The sequence below is a fragment of the Palaemon carinicauda genome, chromosome 8, assembly GCF_036898095.1.
Source record: "Palaemon carinicauda isolate YSFRI2023 chromosome 8, ASM3689809v2, whole genome shotgun sequence".
Classification (NCBI taxonomy): Eukaryota; Metazoa; Arthropoda; class Malacostraca; order Decapoda; family Palaemonidae; genus Palaemon; species Palaemon carinicauda.
Genome location: NC_090732.1, coordinates 5889247 through 5911423, shown reverse-complemented (window position 1 = coordinate 5911423; position 22177 = coordinate 5889247). Strand labels below are relative to the sequence as shown.

The window sequence follows — 22177 nt, the reverse complement described above, 5'->3', positions numbered from 1 at the left end:
CATTGACCAAAATAGATTTGTAACATGCTAGCACACCTTTGTTACTTACAAGCTGGCACAATTTTCAGAATGAATAAGTTCAAGTGACGGACGGCATCTTAGAATGTAGCAAGACAAAGAAGTTTTAGCTTCTAAGCTTATTCGTGAGACATTTGATTTCAAGCATTGGGCCATTGGTTATAATTTTATGTAGCTTAGAATGTTGTCTTTATTTGTTCATGCTATAGTAGCCTTTCACTTTTGCTCATCTTTTAGAAATGCTCCATCATTACAGTACATTGTAAGTGATAAAGGTTGATCCCGTTTTGTGTCCTGTATACAGGATCCCAGAGGGTGATGTGAAGGGAGATGCCCCAAATGTAGGTGTGGTTCAGACAAATAGGTGAAAAATTGTGGCTCAGACAAATAGGTGATGGATTATGTTGTTAATGAGTGAGCTTTTTGTGATGGATGGGAAGAGTAAGAACAAACAAAGTGGTTATAGGTATTTCTAAAGGAGTAATTCAGATCTGGGAAATTCTTTTTGTTATTGTCATCAAGTGAGAAGGTAGCCCAGGAAAGAGATTAACAATCTCCAGTACTGATATACCTGAAGGTGTAAAATTACATTTACATTTAATATTGTTATGGAACAATTTTTTAACTAAATTCTTATTAACTGTGGTTAGTTGATGGATATGTGTCATGGATAACCTTTCATTTCTAATATGGTATTTTCAGTAGGAAAGATTTATTATAGAATTTTAATTTGCAGGGAAAGGAAAGAGCATCAAATTATGGTATTGCTTGAAAGTCAGATTGAATGGTTTTATGATTACCATTTTCCTACCACCAAGTTCGTCTGGTAGACCCTAATGTGACTACAGGTAGGATTTATCAAAACAAACTATTATACTAAAATTGATAATTTTGATACTTGCGTTTAGTTCACATGTCCTTCCCTCCCGACTACTTCAATAGTGTGAAATCCAAGAGAGAAGGTGAGGTCCTGAACCACTGAACATGTTTTCCTCTCACAAAGTTGTACACCATTCCCCTGCCAGATGGTTCCAGGAAAGGAAGGTATAGTGAGATAGACAGAACTTTTTTTGTTGAGGTGACAAAGATAACACTTTCGAGATGTTCAATATGTTCTCTTTTCTTACAAAGCATAGGTCCTTACTCTAGTGTAGAGTATCTATAACCTAGCAGTACAGTATCTAGTTTGTCTTTATTTATTTTTTCCTGAATTCTTGGTTGCTGGCAAGTCTGTTAGAAAGACTTGGTTGTTTGGCAATACAGTGCCACATTTGAATAATAATAGTTTTCAATGCAGAATTAGATAAAAGTTCTTGAAATATGCGGGTCTTATTCCTTTTACCTCTACGTAATGCATCCCTACTGCTTCTGCTGCCCTTGTTTCCTCCTCCTCACCCTATTCTTCTACATTAGAAGTTTTATGCTACAGTACTTCTTTGGAGCCTTTTGATTCTTTACCTACTTCGTGACCTTCACTACATCCATATTTGGAAGGTGATCAATATAATGTGCTCAAAGAAAATTAGCACTCAAATTCTTTCGATTTAAAGTACTGTACAGTAATAAAAAGTAGCAAGTCTTGTTCATGGGAGCTTTAAAGATACTTACTAAATACTTAAATACTAAGAAAAGAAGATAGTATGTATAGTACTAAAGATTTTAGGGTAAGATAAAAAAGAAAATTATGATTATATTTATTAAATAACACTACACATTCCGTCCAACATACATTTAAAAGTCTCAAAAAACTACAAACTTAAAATGCAGGATGCCTGAAGTGCTTTTTCATAAGTACTGTACAATAATTTATTAGAATAAACATGGGGTTATGTAAATTAATTCATAATTTTATAAACATTAAAGTGACTTTCCTACATCAGTCATAAATACCATGTTGTCTTTCATAATCTTTAACTTTTAAATATATGTTATTATAATACTTAACTTTTGCAACTATGCTTCTTGCTGTCTGGATATCATTTCTTGAAAAAGCAGCATCCGCTTCCCTGTAAATGTAAAATAAAAATTACAAATGTTAAAAATTAATGGTAGTATTTTTCCTAGCTATACAAACTGAGTCTTTTAATAGCAGAATGCTTTAGCAAAGCTGGATACGGCTGTCAAAACTTTTAACAAGATGGCGGTAGTTACTGCTGGGTGGAGGGGAAGCCCAGCCCAACTCACCAACTTAAAAGATTCGGGTAGAGAATAATGTTCATGCAGTATTATATGTTTATACATTTTTGACATGTTTATATGGTTTTCTTTCTATTGTTTCAGATAGCCTCATCATTTGTGACCTACAAATGAAGGTGATCAAAATGGATTGATTTCTTATCTATCAGGTTTGTGTAGTTAGGAAAAATACAAATTACAGTATTTAAAAAAATTTCAAATTTGTTTCTACACGAATACAAACCATCGTCCTTAAATGGAAAACTTATTCTATTAAAGAAGTGTTTATAACCAAACTGGCTGGTTTACTATCACAGGAAATGTCAAAGCACTTCGGTCCTGTATAGGAGCAATTGTGATGAATCCTGTCAGTCTCCTAACAAGCTGGGCATGAAGATGCTGTAGGTGTTAGGCTAGGTAACTACCAGGAACTGGTAGATGGTCAAGAAAAACTTATATCCATGTGGAAGATATATAATCAGAATGTATGGTCATTATGAGAAATGGACTTGCTTAAATTTTGGCCATTATCTCGCTTGTCTCGGAGGATGAGGGGGAAAACTTCTATACAAAACTTATTTGTTAAGAAGTCTTATCAAGTGGCTCCCTTACATGTGGCATTCAATCCAGCAAATAATGGAGCGGCATCTGCACCCCCAAGGAAGGGGAAGAAAGTAAAGGTAGAAGGGCCTTTCAATCTTACCTTTCATTTTAGACTTGCATTGCGACAGCTATCCTCGACGATATTTACTACGCGATCTATTGAACAACTACCACCAGGCAAAGGATACTGGTGTGCAAGGACCTGTGGTTAATGGGCAGAAAAGGTTCTGTTGTTACCTAACTCTTGCCTTCAAGAATTGTAATCCCTGACTTGTTCTTTTAAAGACCTGGGATAGATCCAAGACAGCTGAAATCCAAGAGGTAAGGAGAGGTCGTTTCATCTTCAGAAAGAAATGGAATAAACACGAAGTGGTGAACAGCTGGGTTCTGGGTCCTGAACATGAACTACTGAACTGAGGTGATGGTATCTTTCAATATAGCTTATGACACAAATTTATGTTGTTTTCTACTGGCTTCACAGGATTAGACTAGGTGAGGTCAGCTCGAGGGTTGAAGACTTAAATGCCATCTCCCCCCCAGGTTCAGCGAGGATTGCTTGAGAGGCCTGCAAACTTGCAAAATGTTCCCTACGGCTCCTAGGGTCTTGTTGATTCTCGACCAAAGACCTAGTCGAAACTTGGATCAAGGGCTGAGCGGTATCCTTTTTAAAAAGGTTGAGGAGCTTCTCATGGTAAAGGAAGAAACGGCTGATCTGAATACAATGGCCGCCTGGGAGTGATAAGGGTCATGCTGAACCGCGCTTTCACTTGGCTGACAATTGAGTGATCAGCAAAACTGAAGGATGGGTGCAAAAGAAGCATCTAGAATCCCTAGGAATGTTGGGAGGCGTCCATGAACGTTGCTGACAGACTAGGATTGAGGGAGTAGAAGTTGGGAATTTCTTGCCTAACTAAATGGGGAGCCAGTTAGGTGGTGGTGAAACCTGAAGTAACAAGCCTCTCCGTCATGCACTGATGTAGGGTCGCAAATGGTCCTTAAGCCGAAGAACTGTCGACTGCATGTATTTTCTCACACAGTCTTCCTGACTGGAAGAACATTGCAAAAAGCTCTACCTTGTCGACTTCCTAAGAGTGCACTTTTTTGTTAAGGGTCTGTGAACTAAGGCTCATTTGTTGACATAAGTAAAAAAAATGGAAGCACCAGGTTCTTAAAAGTTACCAATTATTTTACTAATCTCACTTGCAAAGTAGCCACGTTGTATGCTTTATCTGTAGGTTACAAAACTGGTGCCTTTCTCCCATAGATAATATCCCTAATATAAGTGGAGAATCAAGTTGGTACCCCATCCCTCCCCAGATTTGTTTGCAGATGGCAGATCCCCTGGTGGAAAAGAGTTCCAGCATTAGGGATTGTCATGCAACACTGCTTGCTGACCAGTAATGCTTCAGGATCTAAAGGAGCAATCACCAATAGCCATCCACGATGAACTAGCTTCTCTGACAGTTAACTAGCTTCTCTGACAGTTAAAGAAGTCTTGTTGACCACAGACAAATAGGTACAATGACTTTAGTAATGATAGATTAAGTCTTAAAGATATCTTCTTAAGTAGGTAATGGACCAAAGTTGGGTGTAATAGGGTTGCCGATTCTCTCGACATTCTTTGAACAATCCCCTATTTGTCAGCTGCTCTGCAAATGGAACAAGGCTATTCCCTGATAGGAATGAAGAATGAATTACCAGAACCATGATCAAGAATGGGAAGATCTAGGTGCATAGCAGTTTCATCGCTAAAAAGATCTTGGGTGTTGAGAGATTCTGGTGTATTGAAATATCTCTTATCTCTGGGCTGGGAAGGAACTGATGACAGGAGACAGGTGCACTAGTTCCACGGTGACTTGAAAGTACAGTAATGATCATCCAAAGAACGAGCTCTAATAAAAATTGCTGTGTTTCTGATCCTGTGCTTCCTTATCGCGATCCTGTGGTAAACGATGATCATGAAGAATAAGCGCTAGGAATCCTGTCTTTAGTTAATCTTAACTGCTTTTGATATTACCCCCGATGTTGGGCAGGCATACTGTATATAGTAGGCCTGTAGCCTATACAATTTGGTATGATTTTAAGCTTTGGGAAACATATTTTGGACACAATGGATTATCAGCAATAACAGGCACCCTTTCCCACTGTACTGGCCATAGGCCCTAACAGTTTCTACCACTCGATAATTAATCACCTTCTTCTCTCGTGTACTGGACAAGGAAGGATGACATACAGGAAAGAAACTACTTAAATTTTGGTTCAAAGGGACATCCTCCTACTTGTAGAAACAAATAAGAATTTTTTATGTCCTGTACAGTACAGTAATTTATTTTGTTCTTGGAATTCCTCTTGATTTTGAAAACCTAAATTTTTAAAAACCAGCAATACTTGATTTTTGTATTTGAGGCATAATTCTTTTGCCTGGCCAAATTACTCAATCGTCTAAATAAGCTAAGATCTGAACTCCCTACAAATGCAGGAGTTTAACCACTACCTTTACTAGCTTTGCAAACACTCTTGGGCAATACTGAGGCCAAATGGCATTGCTTTGAACTTGCATAACTCCATCCCAAGCCTAAACCCTAGGTAAGGTTGGAAGTGATGGGCAATAGGGACCTGCTAATAATAGTGTTTCTAGATCTATTTTAGTACAGGTCCAATGGATGGTTGTTATTTTGAATGGATCGCACCTGAGGTGTTGGTTGAGAGAAGACAGGTTGAGGATCACTTCTCTCTAGAGAGTTTTTCTTTGGTATACTGAATAGTCTGCCCTAGAATTTTAAAATCTGCACCTTTCTATGACTAATTTTTTCATAATTTTGCTTACAAAAGAGTTGAGTTCCAGGGTCCTTGTCTAATGAAACTAGTAGTGTGGAGGAGGTTTTGAATTCCAAAACCAACCGAAAAACCTTGAGCCTATGCTCTGCGCCCACTAAGAGAAAGCCCGACGTTTCCAAAAACCATGGAAATCACCCCCAACCCGAAGCCTCTCATTGACGAAATTATCTGCCTCAACGCAACTTACCAGCCAGTTTCCCTTCGAATGTTTCTAGTGTCCTTCCCTTGCTCTGTAAACAAATATTTGACTGACCATGGGTTTGGGTCACGCCTTGGGTGGAATAGCTTTGCTGCCCATGTTCCTCTCGAGAAAACTTCGCTGTGTCGAGGCTTAGGATGGGAAAAGGGCCTGGTTTCCTTATGGGATACTTTTGAGCCTGCTGCTTGGTTGTATTGGCTGCAGCTTTATGAAAGGAAGGGTTGAAAACCTTTAGCTTAGTTTGCTAAGGCTTGGGGGAAGAGGGATTTGCATAGCAGACTAGTAGATGGATTTTCACAGTAGCTTTACTACTGCCGAAGTGGCCATCTTGGATGCCCCTATAGGTCCAACTTCCAAGGAAGCCACAGCATATGCTAAGTTAAACAAGGTCTGCCAAGCACTGAATTCTGCAGTCCTAAGGTGATCTTGGATTTTCCTCTACCTCTACCTTCTCCTGATCAAATGCTGCCTGTATGTGGCACCTCACCTTGAACTTTGCTGCTAACAAAATTCTGAAAAACTTTGGAGACTACAAAGAATCCCCAAAAATAGGTTTTTCCTTTTGTCATAACACACACACACACTCACACTCACACTCACTCACTCACTCACTCACTCACTCACTCACTCACTCACTCACTCTCTCTCTCTCTCTCTCTCTCTCTCTCTCTCTCTCTCTCTCTCTCGTCTATATAACCCTCACAGTCCCAGGCCTCAGGACAAGAAGAGCTATTTTGTAATGGGGTGTGGTGAGCTACTCTTAGCACTGGGAATAACAAACTACTTTGTTTATGATTCAATGGCCATTCTAGTGCTGCTGAAGATATATCCATAACTTAAAGGACTCTGGTTTGTATAGCTAAGAAAAGTAAAAATTACTTTTAAAATCTGTTATGTTTAATGAAAAAAAAGTTACTATTCTGATCTTTCCAGAATCTTAATTCTTTCTCTTTCTTCACCAAGACTTTAATTATGCGCTATGGACATAGATATCGGTTTTAAGAGCATCTGAAAAACTTGTCATTCTTTTCTACTCATACTAATATAGAATGAACTTATTTGTTATTTTGGAACATTTTGACCATTTCAGCGATCATCTGTTTCAAATAGATCTAAAATTAAAATTTTCTTACATAGAGCATTTTAAAGACTTCTTTTGGTCTGGCTGTATAACAATCATCATTCATTGAGTTAGTATGAATAATGTTGTATTCCTTGATGCATATCTAACAAAGTATCATACCACGTGAATTGCACAGGAGGCTTAGGGAACAGTCGATAAAGATCAATCGTGTGGCTGTGACAAGGGAAACTCATTTTTTATATTTCTAAACATCCTAAATAGAACAGCATAAACTGGACATGAAAGTTAAGAAATAATCAATAAAATAGAATAAAGTATACTTACATCAACAGACCATCAAGTATCTTTTGATTTTTAAGAGCAATTTTTGCTACAGCTTCTTTATCTGCAGCTTCAGCCAATTGTTCATTTACTTCCATGATCTCCATTAAAAACTCAGGATCCAAGTCTAACTGCAAAGAGAAGATTAATATAGAGAAACTAACCAAAAGACTATTACAATTGCTTTGAAAAAAAAATGAACTGTCAAAGTATCATAGCTTATAATCCTTATTACAGTAGCTTGGACTACTAGTAACCATACTATCACTGTATACCCATCAAAATCCACAATAAAACCCTGAGAGCAATACAGTGTACAGTAACCATTTCCCAAACTGGATACCAGCTGGTAAGAAAACTCCCCAAGTCACTATAGATCCAACTAATAAATAATCTTCTATTGCAATTCCCTCTAATAATCACCACAATTATCCTGGTCTTCAAGTCTCAAAGTGTGTCAAAATTGAATTTTGAAGCTATTTTCATATTACTAAATGTGTTCACAAGTGATTTTGTATTTTACGCGACCCTTCAAATTTTGTCTAAATATAACTCCACCAAACTTTACTGTCAGATCTCTGCATTTATCTTTTTCCGCAATACTGAAAAACACGTGTTTTGTCTTTTCCTTGCTCCATGTGTGTTGTGTCAGAACAAGTCTACTGTACCATGGTCCCTAAGAGAGAATCGTCATCGCAACCTACCACTAAGCAACAGAACAGGATGACTATAGCAAGAAAGGTTTAGGTTTTGAATAGATGTAGGGAAGGTTTATCAATGTGAACGAGAGTACCATGCAGTACAGTACATCAGGAAAAAGGAGACAGAAATACCTGCCTGCTGCACGGCACAGTGCTAAGATTGTAGCCGGGGTGAGGAAAAAAACCATGATTAAAATGGAGAGTGCATTATTCCTGTGGATGGAAGGCTAGCTACATAAAAGCACAGCAGTAACGTCGTACCTCGTCCAGAAAAATACCATGTTTCTCTATTGCAATTTCAAGCACAGTATGTCACTATCCCTGAGGAACCACAACCTAGCACCAGTCAAGCCTCCTATTTCTATTTTAACGTCTTTCCAAGTCAGCAAAGGATGGTTTGAAAGTTCAAGTGGTGTTTTTAACTCAATGTAAATATGACTGGGGAGACAGAATATGCGGATCATGAGGCAGCAAAAGCTTTCCCTAAAGAACTAAGGGAAATCATCACGTAAATGATCAAGTTAAGCACAGTAACAGGAATGAGGTTTTTCTCTATTTGTTATATTAGAGGTAATATACAGTAATGAGTTTAAATTTTGGTCTAATGCAATAGCAACTGAGTACAGTAATTGTGTTTTTAATTCAGATTCATTTGACATTGCTAGCTGTTAACCCCATCTTTTTATAAACATGGATGGGTTTTATTTGTCAACCCTTCCAGGGTTAAAATTTGACATCGCTTTCTAATTGAATGATAAATTCAGATTCATTATCGTACAGTATTTCTTTATCTTGTATAGCCTAGTAACTCCATTTTTTCATAACTAGTCAATCATGGGAATGTTTTGTTTTAAATTACCGGCACAACTAATTTTTTCACTGGTTATTACCTTTAGCACAAGGATTATGAAACTAAATGAGAATGTAGCCTAGTTAGCCTAGTGAGCTTTTTATAACTGATTAATGAATGGTTATTGATACAGTTGTAAGTACCAGTCAGTAGTTTAGTGGTTTTATAGTACCAGATAATTTCCGCACCTGATTTTAATGTTGTAATTAACTAATTTTGTAGTTTCTAACCATGGTGAGCTTAAGCTTAGGGGGAATTGTCAGTTACATGGGCTATATAGTGAATTAGCCTATATGGCAGTTTTATAACTTGGTAATATCTAGCAATAAGAAAATCATTTTGAACAAGTGAATAACCCACTACAGTAATTGGCATTGGCATAGTATTTTCAGCTCCCCCCCCCAACGGTCAAGAGGGAAGGGGATGTGCTGGCACACTTTTCCCTCTCTAATAAGTTGGTTTGTCTCATTTTTCCATATTCAACTGATATGAGTATTGGATGGAGGGGACTACGACTGAACCATATATGGTTAGTTGGCTCTCTCACACCAGTGAATTCTTAGGCCATGAGTTCAGCTACAGAGTAGTTGAGGAGAGGGCTAATCTAATATGACCCCCTTCCCTTACCAACCTTCGTGGTAGTAAAACTACACCAATGACCCGGTATACTCGACGAAGCTTCGATGAACAAATTTTCAAAGATACAAACAAAATAATTCTGTCCCATACTTCAATTTACACCAAAAATTCGAAGTAACAAATATTTTAATCGATAATTTGAAGCTATAAAATTTATTCGTTTAGAAAAAGAAAAGAAAATAATAAAAGTATCATTAGCAATGTATCAATTGTTGCATAAATGCATATAGCCACAATAAAAACTGAACGAAAAATAGCTGTTTTCTTATGAGCAATCGATACAGACTAAGTTAGCGGGGTCCTTCAGTCTCTTCCTTACTTAGTACCTTTAGTAAATAAAACAGTACGTACAGTAGTCTTACTTATGAAATCTTGCTTTATTATTATCATTATTATTACAAGCCAAGCTACAATCCTGGTTGGAAAAGCAGAATGCTACAAGCCCAAGGCCTCCAACAGGGAGTAGCCCAATGAGAAAAGGAATTATGGGAATAGTAAGTAAACTATATACTGTACAGTAAAAGTAATGTACTAAAAAAAATAAAATATTTGAAAGTTGGTGACATTAAAATATATAAGACTTATATAAACGATAAAACTAGACACGTCAACCTGTTTAACCTTCAAGTATTACAAAGAAGTTTGAGCTACTGAAGTTTTACCAATTCAACTTAAGACCCTTGAAATGGAAGTTTTCAGGATTGATGAGGGACACGAAATTAGGTTGATGCAAACAATATTGGTTCAATTTAATATTCTCACAACATTACCTGTCCTTCATGTAGTGGCTGCCCAGCAAGATCTAATAAATAAAGTGCTCTTTCGACAGGGTTCAGCAAACACCGGTATGCTTTGTTAATTTCCGATGAGTGATCCAAAGCATACTCCTTTTCTGTCTGTAAAATGAAAGTTTAAAATTAATATAATTCTACCTCATACAAAACATTTACAGTATAAACTAGTGCACTTGGCAATGATTAACAGTACAATATAATTAGTTTTAGGTTAGATAGATGAATAGGTAAATTTAATTTAAATAAAAACTAAATCTGCTTCAATGAACTGAGAATGACCTCCAGTTATCTTAAGGTACTGTAAGGGAGCTTTTGTATATCTGTGGTCAGTTCCTCCCGCATGCATAAAAAATGGACAACTACTAACCTAAACTTTTCCCCCCTAACCTAACCTATAAGCCGTGTCCTTACCTACTTACCTAATGGGGGGGGGGAGGGCTACTGGCCCCCTTACACTACTATATTCTTAGTCAGCCGTCGTCATACATACAGGTGGCCGCTATCATACATATACCCAAAAATAAGTCTGAAAAACCCTATTTTACAATGGTTACATCAATCGGTGTACGGGTATATATTTACCCCTTGCTGTTTACCAGCTTTGTGGACTATTTATTTTGCATGGTTTTTTCCCTTAATTTTAATGCTAGGGTACCTTAATCCTGTCTTACCTCACTACCAATAGAAAATTTATCCGGATGGAACTTCCCTTGTAGCTTCCTGAAGACCTTTGTCAATGATTTTGTATCGATCGCAAAGGCTTTCTCAATACCCAAAACTTCAAAATAATTTAGAGTTCTGTCCAAAGGTTGCAATTTGTTACATTCTCCACAAAATCCTTTGATATTTTCTATTAGTTTCCCACAATGCCAACATTTTATATGAACATCTGAGCAAAAGAACTTGGGTAAAAATGCAAACTCGGGTGAAAGTGGGCGTATCTTTTCAACACTTGTCCTCTGTTCTGTAACACCAGCTGTATTATTTGTACCCGAAACACAAGTTGTTGGCATGTTTTGTAACAAATACATTCTCTTGGAGTAAGAGAAACATGGAAAAACTTCTGACAGCTTAAAAACTAAGCAGCGGTTCATAGTTGCTTTGGCCAAGAGAGCCATGTTTGTTTACAAAATGAATTGTTGTCATTGTGGCGTTCCTTGCGATTTATAGCCTTTTTTTTTCTTCTATTAATAATTTAATGTTTCTACATGATATTTTGATACATTGTATTTAGTATATCTGGTTTTAGTAAGCAGCCAATAGAATAGGGGTTCAAGATTTTTCTAGCAATTTTAATGGAACGAATATTTTTCATAAGCAAAGTTTTGCGACGTTCATTTATAGTAAACCGAAACTGTCTTTCATAATGTATCGTAGTGGACGTAATGCATATGATATAATATGGTAAAAGAAATGTATTGTTAGATTTATTTTAATGAATAATAAGAATGAGTTAGATTTGCATGTTTAATTGTACTCATAAGTTAGATATTTTCCTTATAAATTGTTTTTAGTTGTCTAAAAACTGTTTTTAGTTGTTTGAGTTAGTGAATGAACGGCAAGTTGTTTGGAATAGGAATCTCCAAGTCAACTCAACTTCCAAGTTCAGTGTTTTAGCGAACTTCGGAAAGTATGGGTGTATTGTGCTTCCGGCGGTAGTGTTTAATGAATGAAAGTGCTGGTGTACGTCGGGGGGAATTACGGTATCTTAATGCGATGCCAAATTAACATCTGCATGGAGAAACAATGTCAAGGAGGAAATTGCTCGTTGTGCAGGTGAGAGGAGCAACAGGTTGGTCTTGTGCCTTAATGTGGTTGCCATATCGTTTGTTTCATTTCCTGTGCATTGTAATTCTTTGGATGAAAGTGACAACCGATTTTGAAAGTAGTCCTTTATTGTTTCTGTCAATGGCTATACTTTTTGAGAAGACAAAATCTGTTTTACACCAATGCTGTAATGTCAAACAATAGCAAATACTTAAACAATAAACAAATTGGTAATTACATGAATGGCCTTCGTTAGACGAGATTTGCGGGATACCTGCCGATAAGAGGAACGTTTGCCACGTGCAAATATATTCAGTATATTCCGGTTTGCAATTTTATATGCATTACGGAGGGCTTGCTGTTATATGCAAGTAAATATTAATTACATTGTGCTATGGGTCGTTTATTTTGAACAACAGTGTTTGTGTTTTTGCTAAATCAATTTTACAATTCATAGTATAATTGTTAATCTTGCGTATTGCATACACCCAACTTAAAACAGACTTTTAAAATATCACACCTTTGTTATTATGAGCGTAGACTATACACATGAACATTATATCTTTTTTTTGCGCTAAAGCTATTTTACATCGCATAGTAGAGTTATTAATCTTGCATACTGCTTGCGCCTATTTTAAAACAAACTTTTATGAGTATAGACTACAAATCTGGCGTTGCTCTACTATTTATTGTCAGTGTGAACGCAAATTAAGATGAAGCCACTTTTATCATGTAACCCAAACCATTTCCTGATATATATTTGATGACTTTACAAGAATGCGCCCCAACACACGTGTAAACAGAATATGATTAATAGATAACATTACGTAATGATGTCTAAAAAATATACTTTAATATGGGTTGGGCTGTTTTCTTTGAGAAGTTAGTCTAAAAAACCTGTAAAATACGTTTGCTAGTAACATTTTATATTTAGATAAAGATATCGTAAGTTAGGAAGTATTGTCAAATAGTCACTCCTTTGCCCTTCAGAAGTCGGGGGCTGGGGGTCGTGTTGGCATGAGACTAAAACACCAAATATGGAACTCAAGAGTAAAGTCATTTGTGGAGTCAAATCGCACCATTTCCCGTTTACATTTTTCCTCATTATTTGGCCTAAGCTACACAAGACTGCATAGTGTCGCATCAACATTCTTCAGCCAGACTGCACGTCTACAAAACACAGATTTAAGGAAGACTGAATGTTGAGTGACTGGGAGAATGAAAATAACGGTTGAAATATCGACGGTTAATATTAACTGTTTGCGTAGAGTGTGTTGTGTAAGAATGGTTGAGTAAGGTAAAAGCACCATTGGGAAGGTGGAGGGAAGTAGAAGGAGTGGTAGGCCTATGTGATAAGAAAATGACAATCAAACCCCTAGGCTTATGGCATCCTGCTTTTCCAATCAGGGTTGTAGCTTAGCAAATAATGATAATAATAATAATCTATAGCACAGTAATAAGACCAGGATGGATCGGAAACCTGGGCGCTAAGACGGAAAGAGGAAACAAAGCTTGAGAGAACAGAGATGACAATGCTGAGGAGTATCACTGCTTGTAAGATTGAGAAATTGTGAAATAGAAGAATGGCGACAGGCTTAGTAAAGATTACAGTGCTGATAAGAGTGTCACGACTGAAATGTTGTGGACACGTGTTAAGGATGGATGCTGGGGAGGGAGTAAGGAGGGCTTGGGAAGAACCTGCAAGGGGGGGGGGGGGGAGTTCGGAAGGGAGGCATAGAATTAGATGGCTAAATAAGGCGTGATGGATATGTAGAGGAGAGGTTTGGTGGAAGACGATGCATTTGAAAGAAGGCATTGGAGAGGGCGCATCCGGCAACCGACCCCGTAATCGTAATTTATGGAAAGCGGTGGGAAGGAAGAGATGGTGAGAAAAGTTGAAAGGTAGACCTATGTGAGTGAAAATAGTATAATCTAGAATAGGTAGGAGGAGGAGAAGAGGAAGGCCTCGAAATATCTGGATTAATGATGTGAAAGATTCACTGAAGTAGAAGGACCTTGTTATCCTGGAGACACAAAAGTTTATCCGAGACTGGTGATGGGTGTTTGTATTCTGAGTAGTACTATGGGCACGAATCGTCAGTTGTCGATGTTTTACTGCACAAGATTTGAGAGTGACGATATTCCAGTTTGTTCTTACTGCTTTATGTGTTGAGTATGTTCATCATGGCAGCCATAGGTAGACTAGCTTATAGAATTAGGTAAAAATGAAGCTAGAAGATTAAGAATCGAAAGACTGCCAAAGCTAGAACTATGGCTGAAAGACAAAGCTTTTAAACATATTGCACAGTAGCATGGCTAATTTTTCATATATGACCGAGTAGAACAAAATTGATGATGCCTTAGATAAAAGATGTTACCGACATCGTTAACAAACTATTCTGATAACGTCTTGTAAGCCAGTATATGAACGATCACTATAAATTGTAAAGTTTAGATAAAACTGATCTCACTATTGGCTGCATAAATATCCCTAAACAATTAAACTCTCTCTCTCTCTCTCTCTCTCTCTCTCTCTCTCTCTCTCTCTCTCTCTCTCTCTCCTTCCTCCGTTAGCTGATGTTATTTGTGTTCCGCCTAGTCAACTGCTCTCTCTCTCTCTCTCTCTCTCTCTCTCTCTCTCTCTCTCTCTCTCTCTCTCTCTCTCTCTGTAACCTGAGTATTTACTCGTCTGTTTAGTGATGTTCCTTTCCTTATAAACAACGTCTAGTTTCATTGAGTAAAGATAAAACATCAACGAGCCTAATCTTCAGGAGTGATGTGGTCTTGCTGTAACCCCAATGAACACTTCTTTTATTATCATTTAGTCTATTTCCCGGTCGTATTTTTATATAAGACGATTTTCTGTAATAATATTAGGTAATGATTACGATCTTGAAATTGTATTTACTTTGGTTTATGCAGTTTCATGGTAAATTACACTCGAGTGGTTGTTTGTTCGTTGTAATTCATAATTTCATTTTTCTCTAGATCACGACGTGGTGATAAGAGGATTATACCCTATTATACTTGCGTACGTAAGTAATGTTATCGCTAAAGCGTTTTTTTTTTTTTTTTTTTTTTTTTTTTGTAATAATTTGCTTAACCCGTCAACAAAGATATTTCTCCATTTGTGTGAATGGGTCAATAATGAGTATCGCTTTGTGGAGTTCATTTACTATTATTATTATTATTATTATTATTATTATTATTATTAGCTATGCTACAAGCCCTAGGGCTTCAACAAGGAAAAATAGCTCAATGAGGAAAGGGACTGGAAATGAACTATATGAGAGGTAATGAACTATTAAAAATGAATATTTTAAGAACAGTAACAACATTAACACAGATCTTTCATGAACAAACTATAAAAAGACTTATGTCAGCCAGTTCAACATAAAACACACTTGCTGCAAGTTTGAACTTTTGAAGTTCAACCGATTCAACTACCCGGTTAGGAAGGTCATTACTCAACTTAGTCCTAGCTGGAATAAAACTTGTAGAATACTGTGTAGTATTGAGCCTCATGATGGAGAAGGCCTGACTATTAGAATTAACTGCATACCTAGTTCTCCTTTTGTTGTATAATGCTCCCGTGGGAAAGTTGCTTGCAATGCTTTCTACTAACCTCTGTTCACGTTTCATGTCTTTTTCTTACTGTCCAACTATTTTCAGCTCTTAAACCTCTGCCGTACAGATGTTTACTCGTATCTATCGTTCACATGTCCAGTGTTTAAACTTTTAAGGTAATTACCTTAGTTTGAGGTAATTTTCATGGTTGCAAGGTAATTCTAAGGTAATTTCGGTTTTACTAGATTAAAATTTAAGGAAAATGGAATTTTTTAAAGGCAATCTAAGGTAAAAAGCAACAGCATTCAAGGTAATAGCCTCATGACACATACTGGAGTTTGTCGCTAACTACGAGGAATGAATGAAGCGGATAATACTCTTAGGATCACTGTACAATCTCACATGAAAATCTTTGACTCATTTGTTGTGGAGTGAAATTCATCTTTTCACGGAAGTTGGTTCGTCAGCGTTGTTGAATAAGCGGTTTATTAGTGGACCCCTTGTCTTACAAATCCATTGGGAATTATCCTTTGGTTACGTTTCTTTGAGGCGTTAAGTTTAGTCATTACAAGTGTTTTTTATTTTGATTTCTTGGGAATATTATTGCATTATTTATTACTACTTATAGATATTTTTATGTTAATGTAATGCAGGTAATCAGGTAATTCTACTATTGGTTCGTTTACTGTGACGCATTAAATTGATGTTATTTGACCCCCCAAAAATAGTAAATCCTGTAGTGACGAAAAGCCTTCAGTCAAAAGAACACTTTATATGAATGGCCATGATTTTGCAAACGACAGATACACATTATGATGAAATATTCATGCCGTGTCACGAATTAAACCTTATTAGACTCATATCACGTTCAAGTTCCGTAGGTACTGACTGACTAAGGTGCGCCAAACTATTTTGTGCTCACGGAACATTGACGTCATTGACCGTGGCGTTTGTCACGCCAATTTATTATTCAGTTATAATTGTATGCGTGCAGTGAATTTAAAGAGTGGATTATTCAGTATTTAGTGAGATACTTTTATTTTGGGAAGCGTAGTTATTGTTAGATTCGCTATCAGGGGTGTAAATAAATACTGTAATAAAAACTGCTGGTTATCATCTAAGAAATATTGCGTTTATAAAAAAAAAAAGTACCTGGACGAAAATTCTGTCAAGAAACTTGTGATAAACTGTGCTATTACCATGATTATCTACTGCAACTCTTATCTATTGCAGTTTACCCAAAAGTGCAACTTAAGAAATTACAAAAGACAATAACCAGAGGAGCAAGACTAATAAAAGGTGTCCCACCTAGAGAAAGGATCACCCCTATACTAATCGATTTACACTGACCGATTAAAGCGAGAATTGAATTTAAAATCTGTACAATAACTCACGAAGTTATCAGAACCAGGCGTTCAAAATACTTAGGAGAACTGCTACATATTGCGCAGCCAACAAATCGTGTCGACACGAGAATAGTTACAGATGGCTTCAAACTGTTGGAACCTAGATTTATGTCCACTTTAGGCTCCAGAGCCTTTAAATATGCGGCCCGAGACTATATAATAAGCTCCCACAAAACATTCGAATGAGTGAAGACATTAAGGTTTTCAAGAGGAAACTGAAGACTTTCTTATTTCATAAGTCCTTTGACAGTGACGATTTAACAGTAAATTACAATTTGCGATATGAAACGTTAAATACTCTGAACGGACAAGGTAAAACGACAGTGGAGGTCCTGTAGAGAGTGGGGTTCCCCTGCTGTATGGGACCGGAAAAGAAGCCATCAAACGAATAAACAGAAATTTAGTATGGGGGATACGGGGTACTTTTGTGAAAGATGAAACTTAGGTCTATAGACTTTGGATGTAGTATACCAGTCTGGCGCTCCGAGCCTCAGAAATTTCTTTTGTTTTCTTTTTATTATCAGTTTCATCGACATTTTGATGCACGTAAAATGTAGCCTATATTTTTGACATACCAAAGAACCAGTATTATATGTTTCATCTTGTGGAATAGTGATAATGATAGAAATAATAATCATGATTAATAGTTTTTTATCTTTTTTATCGAAGATAACATCTCATTAAACATTGCTTTCGTATTTCAATATATGTAGGTCTACACATGATACCCACAGATTTTTTAACAGGACAAGGAGAGAGAGAGAGAGAGAGAGAGAGAGAGAGAGAGAGAGAGAGAGAGAGAGAGAGAGAGAGATAATGTTGCATGTGTAAGAGCAATATCAAAGATTGTTTTCTTTGTTAACGGATTACTGATACCAAGGGTCAAATGTCACCAAGAGTATACGTAATAAAGATCGACCCGGAAGTGAGGTAAAAATGTTCTCCAAAATAGTTCTTCGCGTTAAGGTAACGGCGGAAGATTTTTATTTTTTTTTCGGGACGTTTCTACAATTAGATTATGCCTATTCTGTACGGCTTTGTTGAAGGTTATGTACATGAACACGTTTTCTGGCAGCTGTCTGTATCTATATCTGCCAAATTCCGTACCGAGAAGTCAGCTTTGGTGATTATATTGAAGACACGCAGATTCTTTTTGTGTGACAGCCAACATGCATGCATGACTTACTCTACTATACAGTATATATATATATATATATATATATATATATATATATATATATATATATATATATATATATATATATATATATATATATATTTGTGTGTATGTGTATCATCATCAGCCGTTACTAGTACATCGCAGAACAAAGGCCTCAGAAATGGCCTTCCACTTGCGTCTGTTTATGGTCTTTCTATGGCAGTCCACACCCGCAAACTTTCTTAGCTCGTCAATCAATCGTCATCTCTTCCTTCCTCTGCTTCGTTTATAATCTGTAATGACCCATTCTGTTATTCTTAATGCCCATCTATTATCTGTCACTCTCATTATATGGTCTGCACATGTCCTTTTCTTTATTTTACATGTTGCTAGAATATCTTTTACTTTAGTTTACTTTTTTTTCTGTGTCTTAGTGTTATTTCCATCATTATTCTTTTCATAACACCTTAAAGTTGTAACGAGCGTAAATTTTAAGGCTATAGTAAGTCTCCAAGTTTCTGATGCATAAGTTAACACTAGTACGATAATCTGATTAAATATTTTTCTTTTAGAGAAAGTGGTATTTTATGTTTCATAATCTCACTTTGTTTACCAAAAGTTCTCAATTCTTTTCTTATTCTTCTTTTACTTTCGGTTTCATGTTCTGGGGAATCACCTACCGTGTGTCTTAAGTACGTACATTTGTTAACAATCTCTAGAGGTTCGTCCATAACCATTATATGTTGTCTGCATTTTCATTGAATATTATCTTAGTTTTACTCATATTCATTTTCAGTTCTACATTTCCGCTTTCTCTTATTAAATCTTCTATCATCTTTTGCAATTCCTCCCATCATTCACTAAATAGAACTATGTCATCTGCAAATCTTAGGTTGTTAAAATATTCCTCATTAATGTTAAGTGCCACATTTTCCCAATCTAAATTCTTAAAAAACTTATAGGCATGCTGTGGATAACTTAGGAAAGATGGGGTTTCCCTCTCTAACTCTTTTCTCAATTGGAATTTTCTCACTATCTTTATGTAGTTTTAAGATCACTATACTTCCCGTATAGATATCTTCAAGTGTTCTAACATAAGAGTCATATATTCCTTGTCTTTGAAGGGCTGTCATTATTGCTGAAATTTTGCCAGAATCAAAAGTTTTCTCATGGTCTATAAATGCCATACATTGTGGTGTGTCGTACTCTATAGAATATTCCATTATATATATATATATATATATATATATATATATATATATATATATATATATATATATATATATATATATATATATATACACCACACACACACACACACACATATATATATATATATATATGCTACGTCTATTAACGCAAAGGGCCTCGGTTAGATTTCACCAGTTGCCTCTATCTTGAGCTTTTAAATCAATACCTCTCTATTCATCATCTACTTCACGCTTCATAGTCCTCAGCCACGTAGGCCTGGGTTTTCCAACTCTTCTAGTGCCTTGTGGAACCTAGTTGAATGTTTGGTGACCCAATCTCTCTTGGGGTATAACATGGAAATTTTATTTGCACACGTAAAGAGTGAACGTTTTCAGACAACAAAAGTTTTGAACTGGGTAGGTTGACTTGACAGCAAGAAGTCGGTTGTGTATTTTGGGAAATAAAATCGATTTTAGTTCGTTTTATCCTCAAGGAATAAACCAGAAAATCAATGAGAATTTTATCTTATTTAAATAGTAAATATAAGTTCGCTGTGCTATTATATTTTGCATATCTAAATATAAGTTCCTTCAAGTCATCTATTTAGAATTTCACACAGGTTGAATTTCTTTGCTGCCAAGTGTTGTGGACGAAGCCTAAACAGCTTTGAATATGTTTTTAAGTAATGCACCTCATTAGAAACGAGAACATATTTTCAATATCTAAATATAAAAAGCCCTTTGCTGATGTAAATCATATAGAACAAATTGCCAAAGAGTTGACATGCTTGCAGAACACATAGTTAATAATTTTGCATATGAATCATATATTTAGAGCTGTGAGTGTCTTAAGTGATAATTTTATTGCGTAGTTTAGTGACTTTTATGTAGGTGATAAAGTGTGAAATTTATTAATCCGAAGATTTTTATAGAATGTTTTGGTCTGTGATATACGGTTTTGTCATGAAGTACACATGTAATCCAAATGATGTGCATGCTCATGAATATACAAGTGTACTTATAAAGGTCACAAATGACTTTGAATGGCTAAGTTGAATAGCAGTAAACTGTACAGTATATATGAAGATCATGCACTATTAAGTCATGCAAGTTTTCCATGCTTGGTAATTTTTTTTTTTTTTTTTTTTGGCAAGTATTTGTAAGGAACTGATAAGGGAATACCAAATGTTCTGCATTTGATGTTTAATTTACAACTTTTTTCTTTTGTTATTGCAAAACAATGATTCATCTGTTAATACCACATATTAGAATTTTTATAATTATATCGAGGATTTTTTTATTTTACTTTAGTTAAACTTCCTTTCATACCCTCTGTAGAGCATTCATTTGAAGTTGCGTTTTATTACCTCCGCCAACGAAGTCGGAAGGAGGTTATGTTTTCGCTCCTGTTTTTGTGTTTGTTTGTGTATGTTTGTTTGTGAACAGCTTCCTGGCCACAATTTTAATAGCAGAGTATTAGAACTTGCAGGGATTAACTGATGGGTAAAAAGCTGGAAATTATTAAATTTTGGAAGGTCAAGGTCAAAGGTCAAGGTCACGGTCAAGCAAAATGTCCAATTCTGGTAATCATCCACAAGTTTGGACATACTTATCACAGAAACTTCAAACTAGGTTCATATTTGAGTGTATGGAAATCCACGCCAATTGATATATGTTAAGGTCGAAGGTCAAGGTCGAGTCCAAGGTCAAGGTAAAGTAATAGGTAAAAATTAGGTCATCAACCATACGGCCACAATTTTAATCGTAAAGTAATGAAACTTGTAGAGATTTAAAATGTTATGTAAAGAGCTGTATATGATAAATTGATTCTGTTAAAGGCACGCTGGTTTCGAGAAACAAGCCGTCGTGGCGGAGGTCTGCACCATCAGAGTGCTTTTCTAGTTGTTTGAAATGTTTTTTTTCCAGTTCTGGTGTCCTCGTGTTAGGCCAGGTTGACAATGGTTCCGTGAACTAACGGGTCCCTCTGTAGTATTAATCGTTATTAAAACCATCTATTTCTTGTTAGTCAGTTGCAAACTGGGCAAGGATAGTTATATATCTGTGGATAGCGTCAGGTGTATATGTTTAATTGATATAACGAATTACCGTATGGACTCTTTTGAATTGGTGCCTGAAACCTTTAGTTAAAAATGTTATGTAGCTTCCAAGTAAATATATTCAAATGTAGCTTGCTGGAGGTAATGATATACCTCTTCTAATTTTGAACAATATTCTTATGTCAGGGATGTTGATACAAACTCTCGCCTGTGCAAAAAAAGAAAAAAGAAAAAAAAAAGACAAATTAAATCTATAAATGTCAGTACACATGAATTTTGCTATTTCTTCATCTTCAGGCTTTAATTTTAGGTTCTCTGCATAAAATCTAACGATTTTCTTGGAAAAAGCGTTGAAATAATGAAATTAAAGAGGACCTGACAGGGATAATCCTTGGTAAGAGCAAATGTACAAGCACAGATGTATTAATAAGCTGGGAAAGATATGACATATTTTGATCTTGAAGATCATGAACATATATTTATGTCCTAAAGTTTCAGACAAGGCCTGGGTCGTTTCGTCTTTTGACTTGTTTAAGACTCGATATATGACTTTTAATTTAGGACCAAGAAATTTTCAATACAATTATATGCCTTCCCTTTATAATATGTTTTCCTTGTTCAATTCCTTATCCTATATTTACCTTGGTAGAACGGAGTGTAATGTTTTTACTGTAAAAATCACAGATTTATTTCAAACAGAAGAGGCTCATTTAAAGACTCCCCAAAAATGAGTTTGGAAGAATATGTCTTTCCATTCTTTAGTATAGACCTTGCCAAATGTCTGGAATATTGGCAGTCATTATTTGACA

General features: G+C 36.1%; 1 protein-coding gene and 1 long non-coding RNA gene across 3 annotated transcripts in view; one reads left to right on the top strand and one right to left on the bottom strand.

The window, feature by feature from the left end:
* Positions 1–1699: 1699 nt before the first annotated feature.
* On the bottom strand, positions 1700–11372 carry Hsc20 (iron-sulfur cluster co-chaperone protein HscB-like protein, mitochondrial). Its single transcript, XM_068377702.1, has 4 exons — positions 10894–11372; positions 10199–10324; positions 7242–7369; positions 1700–2024 (listed from the first exon to the last, which is right to left on the bottom strand). The coding sequence occupies exons 1-4, from the start codon at positions 11338–11340 to the stop codon at positions 1895–1897; spliced, it is 831 nt and encodes a 276-aa protein (XP_068233803.1). The 5' UTR covers positions 11341–11372; the 3' UTR covers positions 1700–1894.
* A 428-nt stretch (positions 11373–11800) lies between these two features.
* LOC137644811 (uncharacterized) overlaps positions 11801–22177 on the top strand; it is a 790433-nt gene continuing 780056 nt past the window's right edge. For both annotated transcript variants that reach the window (XR_011045193.1, XR_011045192.1), the window contains exon 1: positions 11801–11998. This is a non-coding gene — a long non-coding RNA (uncharacterized lncRNA). The remainder of the gene's footprint in view (positions 11999–22177) is intronic.

Coding starts and splice junctions, on each gene's coding strand:
- Hsc20 (XM_068377702.1), bottom strand. CDS start 11,340: ATGGCTCTCTTGGCCAAAGCAACTATGAACCGCTGCTTAGTTTTTAAG. Junction 10,325..10,893: donor AATTTTCTATTGGTAGTGAG/GTAAGACAGGAT, acceptor TTCATTTTACAG/ACAGAAAAGGAGTATGCTTT. Junction 7,370..10,198: donor AGCCACTACATGAAGGACAG/GTAATGTTGTGA, acceptor TTCTCTTTGCAG/TTAGACTTGGATCCTGAGTT.